This window comes from Oryx dammah, unplaced genomic scaffold, assembly GCF_014754425.2.
Source record: "Oryx dammah isolate SB20612 unplaced genomic scaffold, SCBI_Odam_1.1 HiC_scaffold_11164, whole genome shotgun sequence".
NCBI classification, from domain to species: Eukaryota; Metazoa; Chordata; class Mammalia; order Artiodactyla; family Bovidae; genus Oryx; species Oryx dammah.
In genome coordinates, this window is record NW_024080557.1 from 966,582 (window position 1) to 993,390 (window position 26,809).

Here is a 26,809-nt window from a genome sequence, read left to right on the forward strand (position 1 = left end):
CATATACATATACACAAACACACACACTCACATTAATTTGTTAAGATATATTTCCATTTAGGTTGAGAGGCATACTGTCAAGATCTGGGCCATGGGTTTGCTGTCTGCTCAGAACAATTAGCTTTGCTATAGTTCAAAGTAATAGAATACTGCTCTCAAATGCCCACAATTTGTCACATGGGAAAATCTCATTTTACTACTTGTCACCATAGCAAAACTAATCAAGAAAGTAGCTTTCTTGCTCTTTAATACCATTTAAAATTAGATCAATCAACTCTTAAAGATGAAAAGCCACTCAATAATTTTTATTTTGTAAAAGGCCAATTTGAGGGCAAAATACGATCGCAAAGTTTTATATATTAACATAATCAGATTTCACGACTGTGTTAGAAATTAGTCACATACAGGGGATAAATCAACTTCTTCAAAATATCATTTTGAGGCATGTAATTTTCATTATGCTGTTTTAGTATTTTCTTGTCAGAAGATAATGCCAAATGTTATATTATATTTGTGATAAAATCTAGGGGTCATTGTTATTTGCTATATTACAAAATAATTTCTTTATAAACATAGCTAAAATATGGGATAGTGAAATGCCTTTGGGGTAGAAAAAATAAAAGTCTCATTGAGGTTGTTGTTCAGTCACTCAGTCATGTCGGACTCTCTGTGACCCCATGGATGGCAGCATGCCAGGTTTCCCTGTTCTTCACCATCTTTCAGAGTTTGCTCAAACTCATGTCCATTGAGTTGGTGACCTTAAAGAGGTATGTTCCCCTAATTCAATTAATATTCAATTTTTATTGAATTTTACGTTTTGTTTTCACAACTACCATTCTTCAACTTGTTAGTAATAAAATCTGATATTTTTTGTGTTTTCCTTTCACAAGGCACTATTTTAAGTTTTTTATATGCTAACATTTCATGCTCATGATTACTTGTGAAAATGAGGAAACTGAGGCACAGGGAAGCTCAATATTATTCTAAGCTTTACATAATATCCTAAAAGAGCTGAAATTACAAGTCAGATACTCTGGCTCTTGAGCTGTTGTCCTTAATAACTAGTGAGGCTTTCAAGTCAAATCATATTTTGTTCCTGGAAACAGTTATATGCAAATCCTCTGATACATGGAAAAAGAATTCTATGAACAAATAAATTTGGGAAATACTGAAAATATGCTTTAAAATATTAAATTCATTCTGGATAAACAGAAAATCTTCTTAGAAGTTTGAACATGATTATCTTAATATGTGAAGCTACAAGAAGTACGTATTTTTCTAAAAATTTCCCCACAGTAATCTTTTCACACATTATATTATCAATAATATTTACATAGACATGAGAAAAATATTTCTTTAACTTTATATGTATTCAATTTTATTTTAATGTTTATAAATTATTTGTCAAATACATTAGAACCAATATTGAGGTAACCAATATCAAAGAAAACAGTGGAAAACTTAAACGTAATCAAATCAGAAACAGTCTCCTGTTTTTATTTCTAAAACAGAGAAAGAGATGCATATACTTTTTAAGTTTTAATAAACAATTTTTAAAATAAATGAAGCATTAACAAGAACTATGATGATATGATACTACTGCAAATATATCTAATAATTTATTTTAAAATAATTCACTTATCTCCATAAGCAACATGGGATGAGCCCTCTTAAGTAGCTAGTAAAAGATATAAGAATAAACATACTGTTTCAAATCAAGTATTCATCTATTCACTTTCATCAAAAGTTATAGAATTTGGCTATGACTTCAAGTTAAAGGGTGTTCCTATGTTGGAGCTAAAATAATTATCATTAGAAAGTTCTGCAGCATTCTTCTCTCAGTGACCTACTATTCTCCCCAAACTTCAAACCAGTCACATAGTGCACAAGTTTGTTGAATTTCTTTAGCTTTGTTATCTGCATTTTTCCATATGTCATTCTGTTTACCTACAATTTCTTTTGTATTCCACACAGCCTGACCCTCTTTTCTGGGCTTACTTACATTTAAAGCTACAGTTCAGGCATCACTTCCTCTGGCAAACCTTTTTTTGCATTTCCTGGACTAGGTTGGATGTCTGTACTAAGCTTAATCCTGTACTCTTTAATTTACTTCACTGCAATTGCATATCTGACTATCTGTCTCCTCATCATAACTGTAACTCAACTGGGAAAAGTGCATAGTCTGTTTTACCATGCATCTATCCCCAGCACTTAGCAAAATACCTGGAGTATGATATGTACATACTCAGTATAGAGTTCCAAAACTATCAGTTTCTATTAATTTATGTAAAACGTTCTTAATGAATTACTATTCTGAGGCTATTGATGCTTTTGGGTAAATGCATGCATGCAGCATGCAGTCAGTTGTATCTGACTCTTTGCGACTCTATGGACCATAGCCCACCTGACTCCTCTGTGCATGGGATTCTCCAGCCAAGAATACTGGAGTGGGTTGTCATGCCTTCCTCGAGGGGATCTTTCCAACCCAGGGATCAAACCCACACATCTCACATCTCCAGCATGGACAGACAGGTTCCTTACCACCAGCGCGACCTGGAAAACCATTGGGTAAATGAAGCATCTAAGAAGTGAGTTGGGCTTCTGTGATAGCTCATTTGGTAAAGAATCTGCCTGCAATGCAGGAGACCCCGGTTCAATTCCTAGGTTGGGAAGATCTGCTGGTGAATAGATAGGCTACCCACTCCAGCATTCTTGGGGTTCTCTTGTGGCTCAGCTGGTAAAGAATCTGCCTGCAATGTGGGAGACCTGGGCTTGATCCCTGGGTTGGGAAGATCTGCTGGAGAAGGGAAAGTTTACCGACTCCAGTATTCCGGCCTGGAGAATTCCATGGTTGGTATAGTCCATGGGGTCACAAACTATCTGACATGACTGAGCGACTTTCACTTTCACTCTCAATAAGTGAGATAATACAGAATATCTTAACTCTAAATATACTAGGTTTGTATTTCAAGGAGTATCTACATGTTATTCTACTGTGATTTAATGAATAAATCTATCCCCAATCTAACACTGCTATTTATGCATTTATAGACTAGTGGGATATGAAGTAGCTGCAAGAGAATATGTTAGTGATACAAGAGGGAAATAATTTATTATTAAATGTATTATATATATGAACACTGGGAATTATTAGAATTAGAAAGGTATTATTACATCAACATGGGTATTTAAATCTTACAGTAGAAAAACTGTACTACTTTTAAAATGTATGAAACTTATTTATTTACAATGAATATTACATTCAATAGATTACCAGAAAATAATTTTTCTATGTACTACTTGGCTACAATAAGCAGAAGAGAGTTACAAAAACAAAATACATGAAAATCATGTTGCATTTATCACTACTACACACATCTAAGTCAGGCTATATTCATACATATTGTCTGGAAAATATCATGGTTTATCTATTTATCAACTACCTATGAAATTTAAAAATGCCCATATTCTTTCAATTATCCAAGAACTCCAAGTGAAGCACATGTAATCACAAAGTAAACTATAATTTGTGAATATTTCATTAAGCTCTTATTGCACTTTGATATTTTCTAAAGGATGAATTAATAATATAAAAAACTCTTTCATGTGTTTTTAATATACATACCAAAACCTATGGGCAGCTTTATTGTCCACGTGCAATCTAAACTGCTGGGGTAGTTTCCAGGAAACCCAGGGCTGAGGATCACACCACTGAAATCTGACATTGCACCACCACACTGAGCTGCAAGAGAATTGAGGTCCCACTTAAGCCAAAGTACTTTTTGTATTAAAAAGAGACTGAAATCATTTTGAGTATGAATCAAGTTTCTGAGTTAAAACTGATACAAATTTGAATATTTTCAATCTAATTCACCACATACCAGTATTCAAATATAATCAATTGGGAAGGCACTTTGTAAAATACATAAAAGGATAATGTATTTCTTTCCTCAGCTGTAAATACAAGCTAAATCAATTACTGAACAGAGTAGTTCATGTGCAGTGAATACAATCAAACAAGAAGCACAGATCCTTTTCCATAGTGAGCAGTACCTTTCTGATCCAAAGTACATCTAGAAATGTTTTGATTCATTCAAAAGATGATACAATTTAGAATAAAATCAAGCCATCAACACTCATTCTAAGTATTGTGGTGAGGAGAGTTTCATTTCCCAGTCTTCCTGTTTTCCTATTTTTGTGAGGAGGCTACAGGTTTTTAAGTAAAATACTGGTTTCTATTCATAATATGCAAGGGATTCACGGACTGTAAGATATGGCCTCACTTTATCCTAAAATAATCTAGATAAAAAATAGGAGAGTATAACATAAGTAAAAAGATGCCCTCATATTTGAGAATTTTGGGATAAATTTATACTTTTTTAGCGTCCCTATTATTCTGATTTATTATAGATGAGCTAACCATAAACTATAAGAACAGATAATTACCCGTTTTAATTTTACATGATTATATAGAATTATTTAACATGTAATAAGAGAACTGCAGTCTAGAAGCTAATTCTTTCCTCTTAGTGTACATTTTTATCCTTTTGTCACAGAAGGACTAAAGTACACATCTCAGTTGTTGGTTGAAGAATCAGGTTTCATGATTGCACATCAGGTTAGAAAGTTACCTGTACAAGTACCTGCAACTTCATTCATTATTATGAACAGCAACAAATAGATATATTCAAACTTCAGCTTATAGATCATAAAGGCAAATTCAGTAGAAAGTTTATCAATGTTCTATGTGATATTGGTAGCTAGTTTGATAGCTATCTTTAGCTATGTGAGCTGAATAAATTATGTATCAAGCAGATTTTACTAAGGGGATATATATAACTGCCGGGGTCCAGCCCCGGTGGATCCAGGGAATTCGAAGGTGGGGACAGCGTCGGCGTCCTTGGAAAAATATATATTTAATTACAGATATATAGAGAGATTAGAAATGGATAGTGTAGTAGGAGAATTAGTCGAGAAAAGGAGGCTGAATCTAGATGAGAATTCAGCCAGAGAAATGGGAGCAAGAAAGAAGCGACATGGGGAAATCAGTCTTTCCAGAAACTGATCCGATTCCTTTACTTTGGGTTTGCTTATATACCTTTTGTTACACATAGGGATGAATACAGAGTCACTCGGGGGTCAGCAGTCCTGACCTTTATCAAAATCAGGTGCTTCACATAAATGTATAAAAAAAGGTCTTAGGGATATTACATTATCTTCTGGCCATGAGTGAGACCTGCTGACATTTTATGATCCTTTCTTTCTGATAACCAAAAAACTTATTTTTTCCAAGGGTATTTTTTCTTAAACCAGGCACCACCCTCCAAATAAAGTTACATTCCTATAGGGTGAGGGTGTAGTGAGTTACAATCAAGAAAGGAATTTATTTAACCCAAGGTTAACAGGATTAATCTTAAAGGTTAATACTTATTTCTCCTATATGCTAGTTATATTCATTATAATGGCAGGGAATATGGAGATTTAGCAGCAAACATCAGCCCAACAAATGAAAATCCTTTCACCAATGCTCCCCTTAAGATCTATCTAGTCTTAAGATAGTGATAAAGTTACATATTTACATGGCAAGGACACAGGGATTTATAATAAAGTACAGTGATCTATTACAAAAGAGAAAATTCATTAACTCAAAAAGTCTAGTATTGCTAACCTTAAAAACTACTATATTTCCTTTTCTATAGTCCAAATACATTGATTAATATATTCCCAGGTGCCTAAGGATATGGAGGCCTGGTGGCAATCATTGACTCAACAATGAGAAAAGCCCTATGCTAATTAAGACTCTCAAAATACTCCAAAACTCTCTGTGCTGTTTATGGTTGAGAGGTAGTAAACAATCATGTGCTAGTGGCAGGAGTATGGATAATCCTGTCACACAAGCTAGTCTGTCAGCAGAGAGGTTTGACCTGACACACCCTTGTCACACCCAGGGTAGGGAATTAGCAATTATTGGCACAACAAATGAAAAACCCTTCACCAATATAATTCCTAACCAACCCACTATACTAATAATTTCTAACTCCCCAAAAGAATTTGCCTTTAGTAAGTCTAAAACATCTCATGCCTCTCAGGTTGGGAGGCTGTAAACAAACATGTGGCCAGACGAACCTATACAGGTGGGCTAGATAACATTCAGAGGAGTCGTAAGCTGAAACACTCTTGTCACGCCCAGGAATTTTTATTGCCTTGGAGCTGCACATTTACTCCTTTTCTGAGAGAAACGGTTATGGGGGAGAGCATAAAACAGACTCTGGTTTTGGGGTAGATGCTCGGGAACAGGGGGTTTCCTGAGGCTTGATTACGCCTTTGCGTATGCCAAGCCTCCTTCCTCATAACCTTTGCCATGGGCGGAGTTCCTCACCCTGGCCCCCGGCATATAACCTTGTAGTTAATCTGCATGTCAACCTTTCTTTAAAAGTTGTAATTATACTGTGTAATACACCTGTATATTTTCCATCCTTCTCAAATCTCAGCTCATCCATCTTTAAAGCAGAACAGTTTTCAACATATATAAACCATTAATGTTTACCAATTAATTTTCCTAAAATTTGATTATCTACATATATTTATTACACAATCCAATAATTGGAAATTATAGAGACAATATTTTGGCCAATCAAAAGTACTTTTAAAGTTCCTGGAAAGAATGCGATTGTATATTTGTTTTGCTTTATTCTGAATTTTAAGTGAAAGAACATAAGGACTCTCTTTTGCTTTCTTGCCTTCACAGTCTCAAGTGTTTGAGCTACTCCCTGTCCCTCTAATTCTGCTACTTTCCATCTCTTTAGAAATGATCTCAAAATCCTGTCCTCTGCATTGCCCACATTGCTAGAGTGTAAATCTCAAAATCAGAGAAGGAAGAAGGAAAGAATACAAAAAAACAGATAGTGAAAGAGAAAGAAAAATAGTAACAAACCATGAAAACAAGAAGAATACAAACACTGCATCTGCCTTCAGGTCCACACCCCTGCCTATTTTCTCAGTGACTCTGCAAGCTCATGCACACCTAGGCCTTAATGACAACACTGTTCTTCACCAGCCGTTTCATAGGAGACTCTTTTGACCCTATTATATGCTTTTCTCTTAAGGACACAACAACAGCATAGTCTTCCAAGATAAAATCATCTTTGATTATTCCTTCAGATTTATCTCTATTACGTAGAAATCTCAAGTGATTTTTCCTTTCTTCTACCACAATATCTGGCAGACTGTTTATTTTTCAGTTTATGAGATTGTAACCTTGAGGCCTGATGACTACAGTTTTAAGGCATTCTCTGAATCAGCCTCTTGCCTTCAGTTTCTCCTTAAAATATAGCCATGATATCAATTCTAACATTTTGTCAAATATGGTATAAGTTTACCGTCCAAAATTTATAAAATATAAAAATTGAGTAGAAAATAAATAACAGTGCTCTGGAATTCCACTACCTATAGATAACCTGTTTACTTTTATAATTCTTTATTTCTCTGTAGAAAAGCATACATTCATGCATGTGTGTTTATACACTACATATATAAAGAAAACAGGATGATACTGAGAATCACTTTAAGCCTTTTTATATTTGACTACATATTGTAAACTTTGTTCATGTTATTAAATATTCCATTATAATGTTCACTTCCCCTTTTCCCATTATTGGACCCTTAAGTTGTTGCACATTTCTCATTATAATACCACTGTGGACACCCTGTGTATTTCAGGTTTGGTGTTAAATATTTTAATGTGTTCTCTCATTTCGTTCTTATAATGGGCCTATTACTATTCCAAGCAAACAGAATAATATACTTGCCATGCAAAGCTATTGCACCTTAGCTGAAATTAAAATGTAGATACATTGCACATCAAAATATGATCAGTATTTAATACAGTTTCATACAAATTTAGCCTATATAAATTTAAAATTTCTAGTTTAATTTTATTGAAATATCACTTCCATCTAATACTTTCCTTGTTAACAATATTCAATGGAATATAAATTTAATCAAAACACAATATTTACCTAAAAACTAAGCAATTTGTTAAGAGTAATAACCGAAGCTACTAATACAGCAAAATGGAAATTATCATATCATAACTGAGTGATATTTAAATTGATACAACTTTCTAAAGCAATTTGATGATATTTGTAGAATTTTTAAATAGTTATTCAATAACAAAATTAATCTACTCATGTAAGATCCTAAGTAAACAATAAGATATCTGCAAGAAGGCATGTGAAGAACACTTTAAAAGAAATGTGTATAAATGTATAAATATGAACTAAAGGTGTATAAACGTATATCAAAAAGACAAAAAACTAAGCTAACAAAAGAGAATAACTATACAAATTAGACTATGCTATGGACACTTACCCCTTGGAAGAAAAGTTATGACCAACCTAGATAATATATTCAAAAGCAGAGACATTACTTTGCTGACTAAAGTCCGTCTAGTCAAAGCTATGGTTTTTCCAGTAGTCATGTATGGATGTGAGAGTTGGACTGTGAGGAAGGCTGAGCGCCAAAGAATTGATGCCTTGAACTGTGGTGTCGGAGAAGACTCTTGAGAGTCCCTTGGACTGCAAGGAGATCCAACCAATCCATTCTGAAGGAGATCAGCCCTGGGATTTCTTTGGAAGGAATGATGCTAAAGCTGAAACTCCAGTACTTTGGCCACCTCATGAGAAGGGTTGACTCATTGGAAAAGACTCTGATGCTGGGAGGGATTGGGGACAGGAGAAGAAGGGGATGACAGAGGATGAGATGGCTGGATGGCATCACTGACTCGATGGACGTGAGTCTGAGTGAACTCTGGGAATTGGTGATGGACAGGGAGGCCTGGTGTGCTCCGATTCACAGGGTTGCAAAGAGTCAGACACAACTGAGCGACTGAACTGAACTGAACTGAACTGATGTGCTATAAAGCCATTTAAAAAATAAAATTTTTGGAAACATGCTATGATGGAGAAAATATTTCTAAGTGAATGTCAAGAAAGACATTATAAAACCTATACATACTGTAGAATCCCAAAACTTTAATTTGTTCACTAAACAATATTTATTGGATATGTACTTAAGATACTAACTGTTCTTGGCAGTAAAGGACAGTAATGAATAAAAGACCAAAACTCTCTGCTTTCATATCAGCAAAATATATATATATTATTTTTATCTTTATCATCTCAATTTTATACTTAATTGGATATATACATATCCCATATTCATAACACTTACATAAATGACATTATCTGTATATATATAATTTTTTGTAATAGTTACTATATGTATATTGCAATTTGTAACTGGTATTACATGCATAAATTATTTATAATACCTAAAGAAATAAACCCTTCCAAAATTGTCATCCAATCTAAAGTCTGAATGCTTTTATTATTGTCAATAAAAGACATCTTTACTCAAACATTAATTTCCAGTACTCTCTAACAAAAATTGTGCATATGGCACATAGGCATCACAGACTGAATTGTGTCCTCCTAATATTCACATGTTAAAGCCCTAACTCCCAAATGTGACTGCATTTGGAGATAAGTGATATCTCTTTTAAGGAGATAGTTAAAGTTAAATAAAGTCATGAGGGTAGGGAGCTCTAATCTAATAGTACCGGTGTACTATCGGGGAGCTCCCTCACAGTAAAAAGGCCATGTCAAGATGCAGGGAGAAGATCATCTTCTACAAGTCAAGGAAAGAAGTACTCCAAAAATACAACCCTGCCACCACCTGGACCTTGAACTTGTAGCTTCTAGAATGTGACAAAATAAATTTCTGTCGTTGAAGTCATTTAGTCTATAGCATTTTGTTACACTAGCCCAAGGAAACTAATATATTACAGGTTTGTTCAGTGTAAATTGGTAGGTATTTAGGTCACACCAATTCTTTTATTTTTTTCCTACTCAGAAAGGGTAATCTTCTTCATTCATTTAATTACATCTGCCATTCAATACCCTTTGTAAATTTTATTGACTGACTATATTTCCCAATGACTTCAGTCACCACCATTCTCATCTTTCTTAAATTCCATCAGGTAGTCAATGGCATTAAACACTAAATCCCTCTCCTATTTCATTTCATTTATTTCTACAAATCATGTTTTAATGATGGAAATCATAACTCACATTTTCTTTTCATACTCTATAGAGCCCAGAATATTAATGGTAGCATACAGACACCAGAATCTTAAAAACAAAAAAAATTAAGGTGGATAGAAATAACTGGAAGCTGCATTAAATCAGGGTAAATATTTGGGTTCAAATTTCAAAGTTTCAAGTGTTCTTTTGATACATCATACATCTCATGGGGTGTCATGCTCCCTTTGGTAGACTCTAGCTTTCTTACCTATTTTGGCTCGAGAGTAAGAAATAGAATATTTACTTGTTTTCCTGATCTATGATATGAGTAGTTCTACAATATTATACTGAGAAAACTCTCTGGGAATCAGAAAACCTAATACCGTTTCTCAATTTGTAGTTTTAAGCCATACATTGATAATTACTTTGGGACCAAAAAATGTAAAACTTCAAAATTTAAAAAAAAAATTGAAACATTTATCTGGGAATATAATTTTCATAAAACCTGCAAAAAGCAAACTTTATGTTTGAAAACAACATATACAAGGTGTATCTTTAAAATATCTAATAAATAATTTATAGTTCTTTAACTCACCCAAACAAATTGGGATTGGATAATTCCATCTTCTTACAGGTCCAGGCATGCATGTAATATGAGAATGGCCCTATATAAACAAGACAGAGCAGTTCAGTAAACATTTTTAAAAGTCTAAATATAACACAGGATAGTGAATGATACTTATGAAAACAATATATTGCATTGTAATATTTTCAATACTATCGAAAATCTTAGTGTGACTTAAAACAAGGAAGGTAATTACATATACTTGTGTTAAAATGTAAAAAAAATAAGATTTTGGTAGAAAAATTAAGACTCTATATCACATTAAAATTGTTTTAACATTGTTCTACCAAAACACGTTCTACTAAGGTACTGCAATAATTACACAAGGGAAATGGCCATATATATAGTGGTTTACAATAAAGTGCTGTAATATTCAAGGTGAGATAGATAAAAATGATTATAAAATTCTTTTATAAAAATATGAAAAGTCAACTAAGGTATATTAAATTTATATAGAGTCTAGAAAAACTTAATGTTCTACTGAGACTAATAATTTGGGATAAAAGTTTAAAGACTATAAATCATTCATTTTTAATTTTATTTCCTCTAAAGAATTTATTGATTTAACTTGTGAAATAGTTTCTGTCTCATTTTTTTTCCTTAATTTCTTAATAGGTCTATGCTTTAGGGAGATTTTTTATGAGGCCATAAATTCAGACCCTTTAAAAAACTTGCAAAAGATTAATATAAACACATAAATTGATAATTTACATTGTAACTCTATAGTTTTAGCAAAACTTATTTGTGGTCATTTTTTTATGACTCTGGGGGATTTATTATCATGGAAGCTTTATTTAATGCTTTAAGTAGCACTTTCATTTTTATTTGGAAATTCTGAAAATCTAGGAGTTCAATTTTTACATCTTATGTGTACAGAGAGAAAAAGAAACATTTATTTTGATTTCAAAATCATCTTTGATTACTTGCAAACAAAACAATTTAGTCCATTCCAGCAATTTCTCTCACAAATACCTCATTGACATATTGAATACCTTTTGATTTAATAATGTTAAATTATGCAGCCTGAGATAAGTATTGTTTTATAACTTCTATATTATTAATCATTAATTTGCTAAAATATTCTGAAAGGGTAATGAAATTCAAAGCTAAAATTTTAAAATAGACCTACCTGAAGAGAATAGCCTTGATCACACTGAAAGGATACTACATCACCAACCATGTATCTGTCTCCAATTTTAATCCCACTGCTAGGAGTCTGTGGTTCAGGACAGGAATCCAAACCAATAGCTAAGAATAATTAGCAGTAAAATGTAACTTTCAAATGCTTAAATCATGCCTAAATTACCAAAATCGAATATTGATGTCATTAAAACTAGATTTACACTGAGACATTAAGGATATTCTTTGAATATTTAACTGTATATGGTTACAGCAATGTGCTTTGTAACTACACCATAGAACTATTTGAATTTTCATGGCACCAACCATTAATTAGCTGTGTGATTATACCTAAACTCTTCTTTAATTCTTAGCCTAAACATCTTCTATGACACAAGTAAAAATTCCTAAAAAGAAACTTGCTAAATAAAAATAATAATTTACTGTGATAATAAAATGGAGTTATATTTGTAAAACATTCTAAGTAAAATGACTAAAAAAATATTTGCTATCTTGTCCATATCACTTGATACCTTTTTCTGAAATGGAGATGATAATTCAAAACACTTCCATTATTTTTATATTAACAACTTACTTTTCAGTATAAAAAATAAAAGCATACTAAAAGTAAAATGTTTTTCTAAAATGTTTCATTTAGTTTAGCATTTTTTATTGAAGTATATTTGACTTACAATGTTGTGCTAATTTATGCTGTATAGCAAAGTGATTCAGATATTATATATATATTATATATATATATATATACACTTTTTTATATTATTTTCCAGTATGGTTTATCACAGGATATTGAATATAGTTCTCTGTGCTATACATCAGGATCTTATTGTTTATCCATTTTTTATAAAATAGTTTACATCTACAAACCTCAAATTGCTACTCTGTCCACCCTACCCTCCCTCTCTCTTGACAACTACAAGTCTGTTATCCATGTCTGAGTCTGTTTCATAGATAAGTTCATTTGTGTCATATTTTAGGTTTTACATATAAGTGGTGCCATCCAGTATTTGTCTTTTTCTGACTTACTTCACTTAGTATGATAATCTCTAGGTCAATCCATGTTTCTGCAAATGGCCTTATTTCTAAAATTATTCATTTAAAAGCTCAACAATTGTTTGATGTTTTTGCCAAAACATTTTTTAAACATGTGAATATATTACTATCAAAAACCTTTTTATCTTTAATAGAAGCCAATGTTTGTTATCTATTTCTCTATAGTTCACATTTTGAGCTAATCTAATACATATCTGATAGTTTCCCAGGTGGAGCTAGTGGTAAAGAACCTGTCTGCCAATGCAGGAGAGGAAAGAGACCCAGGTTCAATCCTTGGGTCAGGAAGATACCCTGGAGGAGGAAATGGCTACCCACTCCAGTATTCTTGCCTATAGAAACCCATGGACAGAGGAGTCTAGTGGGCTATGGTGCACAGGGTTGCAAAGAGTTGAATATGTCTGAAGCAACTTAGCATGCATGCAATACATATCTGAATGGATGAGAGGAAGCAGTCACCACTCCAAAATCATTATGTGCGTATGTATATACTCATTATAAATATTCATGGTATATAATCATTTATTAAAAAAGCATTAAAACCTAAATTCTAAAGAATAACAATACTTTGGCCACCTTATGTGAAGAGCTGACTCATTGGAAAATACCGTGATGCTGTGAAAGATTTAGGGCAGGAGGAGAAGGGGGCAACAGAAGATGAGATTGTTGGATGGCATCAAAGATTCAGGAAAGCAACTCCAGAAGACAGTGAAGGACAGGAAAGTCTAGCATGCCATGGTCCAGGAGGTCGCAGAGTTGGACATGACTTAGTGACTGAATAACAACAAAAAGTATGACAATATCATGTAGATTCTTTCACTCCTTGACCATGTTATTTCTCTCTGATAGATGCCATCATACTTAACACCACCCCATCCATCATCTTTGTTGCACTTGACATAAATTAATAATGAATAATTATGTAATTAGTTATTCAATATTTATCCCCTTCTGAGAATATAAATTTCATAAGGGTAACTTAAAGCACACAGTCTTAAGGAAGCACTCAATAAACATTCTTCGTAAAGATGAATGAATAGAAAAAGAAAGAAGGAGCATTCTATTATATTTCTTAATAAATAAAAATATCTGCCTTTGCAAATGGAAGAAATTTTATCTAATAACATAATGGTGAGAGTAGGTACAAATTAAAGGATAGAAAAGTAAATAAAAGCAGTGACTGGGTAGAGCTGTAGTTAGATTGGGAAGTAAGGTAGTAAAGACGAGGAGTAAACTGGTCATTTAGGAATGCACTTGAGGCAGTCCTAAAGGAGACTGAGTCATATAGACTAGAATTTCAATGCTGGTGCCGCAATTAGCTAGGTCTCTAAACATATGTCAAGCTCCACGTTTCTTGATCTTTTGTAATCTTGAATTTATAGAACCAGGAAAGTTAAGTTATCCTTAAATTGTGACCTACTTTTAAAATTTTAAGAGTTAATGTCTCACTTTCCATATAACTTTTGAAATCCAGGAAAAGACAAAAATGGTGTTACATTTACTTTCATCTCATTCAACATCAACTAATGGGTCTTATATTAAATTCATATGATTTTATAGAAAGCTTTCTAAGAATGATTAACCAAATAGAACAGTTATGATATAAACATATACTTCTGGTCAATATGATTTCACTTTCCTTTTCAGTTCATTTCAGTTCAGTTCAGTCACTCAGTTGTGTCCGACTCTTTGCGACCCTATGGACTGCAGCATGCCAGGCCTCATCAACTCCGGGAGTTTACTTTAGAACAAGGAAAAGTAGTATATTGGATGTTCTGAACAATACATTTATTATCCTTTACCATTAAGGTCATTTATGTGATCACTTTGGCTAAGAAGGCTAAATTCAGTACATGTTCATTTCTCTTTTCTTTCAATCAAGTACTCTAGTCAGGGTCATATACATAAAAAACTAATTTTCCTAAGTGTTGATTTTCTCCTCTGGGAGGATAAAGAAAATATTGCACAGTGATGCCACAAAATAATGAGACTCATTTTTAAGAGAGATTTTTTTCCATAATGTATGTATATATAGCAAAATATTTATGAAAGAGTTTTAACTTAAAACATAATATAAACTCTATAGACTATGCAATAATAATTTTGCATGTTAAAAATTCTTATATGCAAATAATCACAGAGAAAAATGACCAAAAGGAAATATGTGAAATATTAGCAGTAGTTAAGATTCTTGATATGAAATTATTGGTGATTTTTATGCACTTTCTTATATATTCCTGCATTTCTAAAACTTATATGAAGTGAAGTGAAGTGAAGTCGCTCAGTCATGTCAGACTCTTTGCGACCCCATGAACTGTAGCACAGCAGGCTCCTCCAGCCATGGGATTTTCCAGGCAAGAATACTGGAGTGGGTTGCCATTTCCTTCTCCAGGAGATCTTCCCGACCCAGGGATTGAACCCAGGTCTCCCGGATTGGAGGCAGATGCTTTACCGTCTGAGCCACCATGGAATGCAAATAATAACGTCACTTATCTAGTAGATGGATGTATCTTTCCTTTAACCTGATACTGGGAAAGACTGAAGGCAGGAGGAGAAGGGGGTGACAAAGGATGACATGGTTGGGTGGCATCATCGACTCAATGGGTATGAGTTTGAGCAAACTGTGGGAGACAGTAAAGGACAGGGAAACCTGGCATGCTACAGTCCATGGAGTCTCAAAGAGTCAGATAAAACTGAGTGACTGAGTAATAACAATAAAATCTAGTAGATAATTAGAATTAGTAGAGAATTGGGGGGTATAAAAACATATTTCAATCTTTAATAAGATTGTCTCAGGGAAGGAAGTAAGGTAATGAAGTAATTAGATAAGAAAGAGAAGTCATATATTAACAACCCCTCTCATTTTTTTGCATTCAATTATTTCACATGCACTAAAGAAAATAAAACAGAAATATCTTTAAAAAACTGCAGTTCATATTTATGTCATTTTGTAAATTTACAAAACTGAGTGATTATATTCAGTATTTTAAAAATGTCTTCTTTATTATTTTTCATTGCTTTCTAAGTAACAATACCAGTAGGTTATTTGCAGGAATCAACAAAGAAAAGGTATTTGTAAAATGTTTCAAACAGCTCTCTCCTGCTTGACTAAGCTTAGCCAATCAACATATTGGGTCATTTTCATCTTTAAGGGTATAAATTTTGTAAAATTATGTCTCTGGCTATCAAAGATGCTCTTTGAGTGAACTTTTTTAATGAGAATTGGTTCAATGAATTAAGTGCTATAGCCAAAAACAAACAGAAATGAATACAAGGAAAAATCCACATCAAAAGTTGCACAGAATTAATTATATATGCTATTAAATTACTGTGGGCAGTTACCCTAGCTGTAAACATTAAAACCTCAGTCCTCCAATTTCAAAAATTTATTTGTAAGCAAAAATATTCTTTCCAATTTTATTCACAAAGCAATCTGAAGGAGAAAATGGTGTAAATCATAACATTTGTATTTGATCATTTTGAATATATACTATAGTATTCCATAATGATTTTAGTAAGTCCTTAATGCAATGAGATAGGGAGAAAGGGGGAAGAAGAAAGTTTAATTATTGCTAAGACTCCCAGTAAGACTGTTATGTAAAAATGAAAAAAAAAAACACTTTATGAATTTGATATGACAACCCATGTACAAATTTATTGAAAATAACCAAAAATCCTGGATTTATTTCCTGCAAATGCAGGAGACTTAAGATACACAGGTTTGATCCCTGGGTCAGGAAGATCCCCTGGAGGAGGGCATAGCAACCCACTCCAGTATTCTTGCCTGGAGAATCTCCTGTGGACAGAGAAGCCTGGCAGGCTACAGTCCATAGGGCTGCAAAATATCGGACATGACTGAAGTGACTTAGCATGCATGCAAGAGAAATCAACAGGAACTGAATCATATGTCTTTGGACCAGTGCTTGTATTCAATGATAGTGAAGATCTTATTTTAAAAATACTGCAGGTCTTCAATTTAAAATTTTTCTCTAAATAATTGATATAAAATAACTATTATTTCTAGGTTTACACCACATTTAATGATTTTTTTAATATGTTAGAATTATCACTTGGCATTTAATATTTATCATTATAAGATAATGGCTTGAGAATAATGTAGAAGTTGGTGATAAAGGATGAATTCAATATGAGCTGGCCTACTAGTTGCAGGACTTGGAGAAATCAACAATGTTAAGTATACAGACTTTTTCAACAGAATGTACCTTGTATTAACTAATATACTAAAGAAAACTTGTCACATATTATTATGTAACATTTAAATGTATATTTTAACTCTGTTTATTTAACTTATATGCAGAGTACATCAAGCAAAATGCTTGCCTGGATGAAGCACAAGCTGGAATCAAGATTGTTGGAAGAAATACCAACAAACTCAGATATGCAGATGATCCCACTCTAATGGCAGGAAGTGAAGAGGAACTAAAGAGCCTCTTAATGAGGAAGGAAGAGAGAAAAAGTTGGTTTAAAACTCAACATTCAAAAAGCTAAGATCATGGCATCTGGTCCCATCACATCATGGCAAACAGAAGGGAGAAAAGAGGAAGCGGTGACAGATATTATTTTCTTGGGTTCAAAAATTGCTGCAGATGGTGACTGCAGCCATGAAATTAAAAGATGCATGCTCCTTTGAAAAAATGCTATGACAAACCTAGACAGCATATTAAAAAGCAGAGATATTACTTTGTCAACAAAGGTCCTTACAGTCAAAACTATTGTTTTTTCAGTAGTCATGTACGGATGTGAGAGTTGGACCATAAAGAAGTCTGAAAGCTAAAGAATGGATGTTTTTGAACTGTGGTACTGGAAAAGACTCTTGAGAGTCCCTTGGATAGCAAGGAGATCAAACTAGTCAATCCTAAAGGAAATAAACCCTAAATATTCATTGGAAGGACTGACGCTGAAGTGAAACTCCAATACTTTGGCCACCTGATGTAAACAACCGACTCACTGGAGAAGACCCTGGTACTGGGAAAGATTGAAGGCAGGAGAAGAGCACACTGGAGGATGAGATGGTTAGATAGCATCACCAACCCAATGGACATGAATTTGAGCAAACTCCAGGAGATAGTGAAGGACAGGGAAGCCTGGCATGCCACAGTCCATGGGGTTGCAAAGAGTAGGACATGACTGAGCGACTGAATAACAACATGTAACATAAATGTCTATCAATAAAGTTTTTCAGACAGAACAATTTCAACTTCAAAAGCAAGTGGTGCTGGGAAACCTGGTCAACCACTTGTATAGAATGAAACTAGAATACTTTCAAACACCATACACAAAAATAAACTCAAAATGGATTAAAGATCTAAACGTAAGACCAGAAACTATAAAACTCCTAGAGAAAAACATAAGCCAAACACTCTCTGATGTAAATCATAGCAGGATCCTCTATGATCCACCTCCCAGAGTAATGGAAATAAAAGCAAAAATAAACAAATGGGACCTAATTAAACTTAAAAGCTTTTGCACAACAAAGGAAACTATAAGCAAGGTGAAAAGACAGCCTTCAGGATGGGAGAAAATAATAGCAAATGAAGCAATGGACAAATAATTAATCTCAAAAATATACAATCAGCTCCTGCAGCTCAATTCCAGAAAAATAAGCGACCCAATCAAAAAATGGGCCAAAGAACTAAACAGACATTTCTTCAAAGAAGACATACAGATGGCTAACAAACACATGAAAAGATGCTCAACATCACTCATGACCAGAGAAATACAAATCAAAACCACAATGAGGTAACATCTTGAGCCGGTCAGAATGGCTGCTATCAAAAAGTCTCCTAACAATAAATGCTGGAGAGGGTGCAGATACAAAGGAACCCTCGGACACTGTTGGTCAGAATGCAAACTAGCACAGCCACTATGGAGAACAGTATGGAAATTCCTTGAAAAACTGGAAATAGAACTGCCATATGACACAGCAATTCCACTGCTGGGCATACACACCAAGGAAACCAGAATTGAAAGAGACACGTGTACCCCAGTGTTCATCACAGCACTGTTTACAATAGCCAGGACATGGAAGCAACTCAGATGTCCATCGGCAGACAAATGGATAAGAAAGCTGTGGTACATGATGGAATATTACTCAGCTATTAAAAAGAATGCATTTGAATCAGTTCTAATGAAATGGATGAAACTGGAACCTATTATACAGAGTGAAGTAGGTTAGAAAGAAAAACACCAATACAGTATATCAATGCATATACATGGAATTTAAAAAGATGGTAATGATGACCCTACATGCGAGACAGGAAAAGAGACACAGATGTAAAGAACAGACTGTTGGTCTCTGTGGGAGAAGGCAAGAGTGGGATGATTTGAGAGAATAGCATTGAAACATGTATATTATCATATGTGAAATAGATTGCCAGTCCAGGTTCCATGCATGAGACAGGGTGCTCAGGGCTGGTGCACTGGGATGACCCTGAGGGATGGGATGGGGAGGGTGGTGGGAGGGAGGTTCAGGATGGGGAACACATGTACACCCATGGCTGATTCATGTGAATGTATGGCAAAAAGCACTACAATATTGTAAAGTAATTAGCCTCCAGTTAAAATAAATTTTAAAAAAAAGTCACTGACGAGTAGCAGTGTAAGTTTAGAAATATGTGGCACAGGCTTCGCTCATGTTTACCCTGATTCTCATATTTTCTTACTTATGTTTACCTATTTAACATTTGACCTAGCAGTATTCTGAAAAACCGAGTACTCAGTAATAGATGTGTGTTTGTGTGTGTGCTCAGTCGCTCAGTCATGTCTGCCTCTTTGTGCCCCCATGGACTGCAGCCTGTCAGGAATCTTCTGTCCACAGACTTTTCCAGGTAAGAAATACTGGAGTGGGCTGCCATTTCCTACTCTAGGGGCTCTTTCCCACCCAGTGATCGAACCCGTGTCTCTTGCATCTCCTGCACTGGCAGGCAGATTCTTTACTACTGAGCCACCTGGGAAACCCCAGGGATAGATTCTACCTATAAAATTTTAGTCTAAAGAATAAAGATAAGTAAAATGATAAATAGAATCTGGCAGGTAGGGACCATTCATTCATTACATGAGCAATTACTGGTACCAATTGTATATTCTTACTGTGTTACACACATGCTGGAAATGCAAAGATCAATTAGCAACATAAGCAACCATGCTCTGAAGAAATTCTGGGTGGAGCTAGAGAGGGGGTTGTTTTAAAAGATGGCTTCATTGTAGCAGAAAAATCACAATATATGAAGGCTGTCTTCTATTTAAATAATTATTTCATAGGAACTAACCTATGTGAGTCCAAAAAACGATATATTTTATCAGTTCATAATAACGAAGGGGAAAGTGAGTATGCTGGCTTGGCATGTTAAGTGGATAATGTTTTAAGTTATTTTTCCTTCTTTTATGGAAAAAAAAGGGGAGCATTTTTGTAAAACATATTATAGTGTTTTTGGAAGGGCAGTTAAAAATGAAGCTGAAAAGGGAGACAGGATATAGACTATATAAACAATCGTGTAATCTTAATCAATGTAGAAGGTTGTATTTTCCTACTGTGGTTAATGGAGGTAAAATTCAGAGTTTGTGTGCATCCTGGTTCCACTAGTTTCTTGCCTTTTCTTGGTAAAAATCTGAGATAATCTCTCTGTCTCAGTTTCCTCATCTATAAAATAGATGCAAAATTATACCAACTTCACATGAATATTTTGATGCATAAAGAAAACAATACATGTATAATACTTAGATAGTTTCAGGAACATAGGATGCCCTCAAAAAATGTTAACTAGCATTACTGAATGATTTTAAGCATGGAAGTTAGGTTGTACATTTGGATTCTAGATAAAGGATATATATATTTTTTTTTTTTTTTTGTCATGAAAGCATGTCTCTGTATGTTTAAGACCAATAGATCTCACATAAATATTCTAGTAATATAAAAAACACATATAAAGATTTATATAAAGCCCCAAACTTAAGTACCTTCAGTTTTGTGATTGACTTACAAAGAGAAGCTTCCGTAAGAAAATCCAGAAGACCAGGAGCAGTGTTACTATAATAGCTCAAGATATAACTACAGAAACTTTACAACTACACAAACACAATGTTTTATGAATTCAGAAACTCTCTTAGAACCATCTCTCAATCAATACCACAAAGACATGAAAAATCAATGAGATGATCATGAAATAAATTTGGATAAGAGTAAATTATGCCAACACTAGAATGGCCTTATAGGCTTAAGGAGTGAAATGTGTTTATAAAGATCAATTACACGTACTTGCATGTAATATAGTCTAGGTTAATAGCAATTTAAATTAGAAACAAAAAACATTAACAATTTAACTTGGACAGGAGGTGTTTCTAAAATTAATAGTTACAAGATGATATGTATGAAGTAGAATAAGATAATTAGTTTAGGTAAAAATATAATTAATCTTACAGTCACTATTTTTTCACAAATAATTATCTAACTAGCCCATTTTTTATGGTTATAAAAATAAACTTAAGACCTAATGCATTAGGTCCTAAGCATATTGCTCAAGGAAGGAAAGCAAGAAAATAACTATTGTGTTGAATTGAAACCTTTTGTTATTTATAAACTACATTTAAATGAATACATTCCTGAGCATTGACTATTTTACAACTATTTTTATAATTTGGGTATTCAGACTAGCCATCCAACTATTGTACAAGATGGAAAGATGTTTTCAGGCCACCTGAGTTTTTATAAGATTTACAGCAAAATTATTAGTAGTAGATATAATGAATGATCTCAGGTGTGGGAGGAGGGAAAAAATTATTCATTATGGTGACATTACCTTTGTTTTCCTCAGAAACTACATCCTGAGATCTTTGAGCACCCCTAAATTTTCAAATACAATACTACATAGTTTCCCCTTTTAAAATAAGTTCATTTTATAAGTTCAAGACCAAAACTGTTCATTGATTTATAAATGTTCACAGTCCCTCTAGGATTTTCCATTAGGTGCTAGTGAAGAGGCTCAGACGTGTTCGACTATTCGTGACCCCATGGACCGTAGCTTGCCAGGTTCCCCTGTCGATGGGATGTTTTAGGCAAAAATACTGGAGTGGATTGCCATTTCCTTCACCACGGGATCTTCCCAACCCAGGGATCGAACCTGGGCCTCTTTCACTGAAGGCAGACTCTTTACTGCTTGAGCTACCAGGGAAGGTGCTGGATTTTTCATTAGTGAGATTTAAAAGTGTGCCTCCATAAATAGGAAGTATGAGGAAAACTGCATATGCATGTTACAATCAAATGATCATTTCAAAATGATGAGGCTGGACCTGAATTCAAGTGACAGAGCAACTAGAAACTACGGGTTCTTTTTGTGGAAGAAGGTCCGTCTAGTCAAGGCTATGGTTTTTCCTGTGGTTATGTACGGATGTGAGAGTTGGAATGTGAAGAAAGCTGAGCGCCGAATAATTGATGCTTTTGAACTGTGGTGTTGGAGAAGACTCTTGAGAGTCCTCTGGACTGCAAGGAGATCCAACCAGTTCATTCTGAAGGAGATCAGCCCTGGGATTTCTTTGGAGGGAATGATGCTGAAGCTGAAGCTCCAGTACTTTGGCCACCTCATGTGAAGAGCTGACTCATTGGAAAAGACTCTGATGCTGGGAGGGATTGGGGGCAGGAAGAGAAGGGGATGACAGAGGATGAGATGGCTGGATGGCATCACTGACTCGATGGACATGAGTGTGAGTGAACTCCGGGAGTTGGTGATGGACAGGGAGGCCTGGCGTGCTCCGATTCATGGGGTCACAAAGAGTCAGACACGACTGAGCGACTGAACTAAACTGAACTGAACCAACATTGATACAATTAACGGTATTCCAAGCACTAGGAACATTTTCCCTAGGAACAAATACATTTATGCAAGACATACAATTATAACCAGAATCACATATGTTTAAAATACACACACACACACACACACACACAAACTGATGAATAGATTCCTACCTTCTAGTGTTCTTGTGGATCAGGAAACAGAAAGAATGTGAACAATGTTGGAAAAAATATACTAACTCAGAGCATCTACATCTATTTACATGACTACTGAAACAGAACACTAGTACACCTAACTACAGTAGTACACATGACTCTTAAACCAGAACAATTATCAATACAAATAATGATGCATCTTCGTGTCAACTTATGATCACTCATATCAGAAAATAGAACAATGTAAATCAGACTCTTTTAATAAGTGTTTTTCAGTTTGTCTTGATTAAGCAAAGAAAACTGTATCCTCTAAATTCCAGAACTCTGGTATAAATATTTGCGGCCTTCCAAAGTTGGTAGGCAAACGTGTCTTCTGCCTGCCTTCTTTCTCTTCAATGTCCAATCTCTTTTCTTATTAACAGAAAGAAAAACTGACTTTTAAAAAATCTTTTCATTAATATCAGCTATCTCATTGTATATCAGGTAATTTAATAGCATAAAATTAATAGAATATATGAACGTCTCAGAAAAATGTAATCGAGAATATTTCCAAATTTATATTTATTATCTCACTTTGTGTGTAACTTAGAAAGTTTACCCTGATTTGTGGAACTACAACCTCTAAGATAGTACAGTTTGAAATACTAGTAAATATACTCATGAAGGTAGTCAAAAGGTACAACTTTCAAGTCAAAAGATAAATGAGTGTAATGTAACTAGGGGTGTAACAAACGACGCAATGGCTATAGTTAACACTTTTCTATGATATATGTTTGTTAAGAGAGTAGATCTTAAAGGTTCTCATTACACGGAGAAATGCTTTTTTTCCTTTCTTTTTACTGCATCTATATGAGACGGATAGATGTTAACTAAACCTATTGTATTAATCATTTCACAACATATATAAATTCAACCACCTTTTTTGTATACCTTAAACATTGATGTATGTCAACTATTTCTCAATAAAGCTGGAAAAAGATTTTTAAAAGTATTTTAAGACCAAAGGGTAGAAATATTAATCTCCGTTTTCTAGAATTTTATTACTCAAATTCAAATGTTTTCCATCTGTGGAAACCAAAGATTAGAATAGATGTAAAAATGAGATTCTAAATAATTTTTGTCTGCTACAGAATATTTCTTCTGAATTACATATCTGGAATATGTATTAAGAGAACACTGAATTTATAGTCAGTTTTTTATTGATTATGATAGTTTGTCTAACCTCTAAATCCTAACTGGCAAATAAATAACTTTGACAAGGCATTTAACCCATTTCTAAATCCTTTGGAAAACAGCTTTCAAAGTCACCTTGGAAGACAAGTGTGTATTCCTAAATTCAGAAGTTTCCAGAAAGGATTACATAATCCTTCAATAACTTTTAACATCTTTTACTGACAGAAAAAAATCTTTACCCAAACTGAACTTTTATTCATGAATCTCTTCAATTCTCTTCAAAATTTCTTCAGTACATCCTTAGTCTGTTGACTAGGCCTATACTCAGTGTTCCAGTATGGTAGGCAAGATTTTGGCTACCATTATGTTATACTTGCAAATATGTTATGTTACATGTCAAAAGGAATTTGTGGATAAAAATAAGAAGGCTAATAAGCTGACTATAAAATATAAAGTTTACTGACTGATGATTGGATGATTACATACATATAAATGTTGTATCCATCTACCTTTTTTTTTTTTTTTCCTTATGTTGCAAGTAGTACCAAACGACAGAGAAGGCAATGGCACCCCACTCCAGTACTCTTGCCTGGAAAATCCCATGGACAGAGGAGCCTGGTAGGCTGCAGTCCATGGGGTCGCGAAGAGTCAGACACGACTGAGCGACTTCCCTTTCACTTTTCACTTTCATGCATTGGAGAAGGAAATGGCAACCCACTCCAGTGTTCTTGCCTGGAGAATCCCAGGGATGGGGGAGCCTGGTGGGCTGCTGTCTATGGGGTCACACAGAGTCGGACATGACTGAAGCGACAGCAGCAGCAGCAGCAGTACCAAATGAACCTTTCATATGTTTCATTCTTTTTTTAAACCAGAGTATAATTGGTTTACAATGTTTTGTTAATTTCTGCTGTACAACAATGTAGATCAGCTATAAATGTACATGTATCCCCTTCCTCTTGAGCCTCCATCCCACCCACACCTCCTATCCCACCCGTCTAGGTCATCACAGAGCACTGAGCTGAGCTCCCCGTGTTATGCAGCAGCTTCTTACTATCTGTTTTACACATGGTAGTGTATATATGTCAATACTACTCTTTCAATTTGTCCCACTCTCTCCTTCCCCCACTATGTCAACAAGTCTGTTCTCTACATCTGTGTATCTATTCTTGCCCTGTAAATATGTTAATTTGCACTACCATTTTATATATTCCATATATATGCATTAATATATGGCATTTGTTTTTCTATTTCTGACTTACTTCCACTCTGTATGACAGACTCTAGGTTAACCCACATCACTATGAAAGGCCCAATTGCATTCCTTTTTATGGCTGAGTAGTATTCGATTATATATATGTACTAAAACTTCTTTATCCATTTATCTCTCAATGGACATTTAGGCTGCTTTCATGTCCTGGCTATTGTAAATAATGCTGCAGTGAACAGTGGGGCACATATGTCTTTCTGAATTGTGGATTTCTCAGAGTGTATGTCCAGGCGTGGGACTGCTGCATCATATGGTAGTTTTATTCCTAGTTTCCATCTGTATGGAAACACAAAAGACCCTGAATAGCAAACATGAGTGAGTTTCATTCCTGAAATCTTATCCCTAAACTGGTACTATCATTAGTTAAATTAGGAAGTACTTTTGGTTCCTAGATCCCACTACAAGGTGTGCTGTCTAACATTACAGATAAATAAAAGTACTTATGCTGATATTTATTTAATTCATGTCTGAGTTCTAAAAATCAAACAAAAAGTCTAAAAAAGTAATCAGCTTGCCAAAGAAATAAAGAAAAACTATGTGAAGAAGGCAGAGCGCCGAAGAATTGATGCTTTTGAACTGTGGTGTTGGAGAAGACTCTTGAGAGTCCCTTGGACTGCAAGGAGATCCAATCGGTCCGTTCTGAAGGAGATCAGCCCTGGGATTTCTTTGGAGGGAATGATGCTAAAGCTGAAACTCCAGTATTTTGGCCACCTCATGCAAAGAGTTGACTCATTGGAAAAGACTCTGATGCTGGGAGGGATTGGGGGCAGGAGGAGAAGGGGATGACCGAGGATGAGATGGCTGGATGGCATCACCGACTCGATGGACGTGAGTCTGAGTGAACTCTGGGAGTTGATGACGGACAGGGAGGCCTGGCGTGCTGCGATTCATGGGGTCGCAAAGAGTCGGACACGACTGAGTGACTGAACTGAACTGATGATCATATACAAAGTGATATGATCTAAAGTAAAAATTAAAACACCAAAACATGATAATCAACCTCTACACCTCTCTCTTTCTCATCTCCAACACCGAACTGGCCATAAATCTTTCAGTTTGACCTCATTTTTTCCTACATCTTTTAACATTTCTTTTACAAAACCACAATAACCATCTTCAGAGTTTCTCATTTGAACCATTGCTACTCCTTTTCTTCAGCATATTCTCTTCCTGCAATGCATTTATCATTTTTTAAAATAAAAGGGACTTTGAAAATACAAAATTGATTATCTTATTCCTCAAATTGAAACCCCTTCATTGAATCTCTTCTATCTGCAAAATAAACTTGTTTGTCATCTTCTGAATCTAATCTTCCATAACCTCTCCAGTCATGTTGGTTCATCTCATTATTAGAAAAGCATGATATCTACTGAGGATTTGCTATGTACCTGGTCCTATGAGAAACACTTTGTATGGATGATCTCATTGAACTCTGATACAATCTTTCAAGTTACATGCTACTATTATCACATATTACAGGTGAGGAAACTGGATTCTTAGGGAATCTTAGA

At 34.6% G+C, this 26,809-nt stretch overlaps 1 protein-coding gene across 3 annotated transcripts in view; it reads right to left on the reverse strand.

Annotated features, from left to right (window-relative positions):
* The window catches only part of LOC120860724 (CUB and sushi domain-containing protein 3), a 1,429,922-nt gene that overhangs the window by 127,533 nt on the left and 1,275,580 nt on the right, over positions 1 to 26,809 (reverse strand). For all 3 annotated transcript variants that reach the window (XM_040236474.1, XM_040236473.1, XM_040236472.1), the window contains 3 exons: positions 11,837 to 11,955; positions 10,678 to 10,747; positions 3,626 to 3,742 (listed from right to left, as the gene is read on the reverse strand). In XM_040236474.1, the coding sequence (XP_040092408.1) occupies positions 3,626 to 3,742; positions 10,678 to 10,747; positions 11,837 to 11,955 (306 nt within the window). The remainder of the gene's footprint in view (positions 1 to 3,625; positions 3,743 to 10,677; positions 10,748 to 11,836; positions 11,956 to 26,809) is intronic.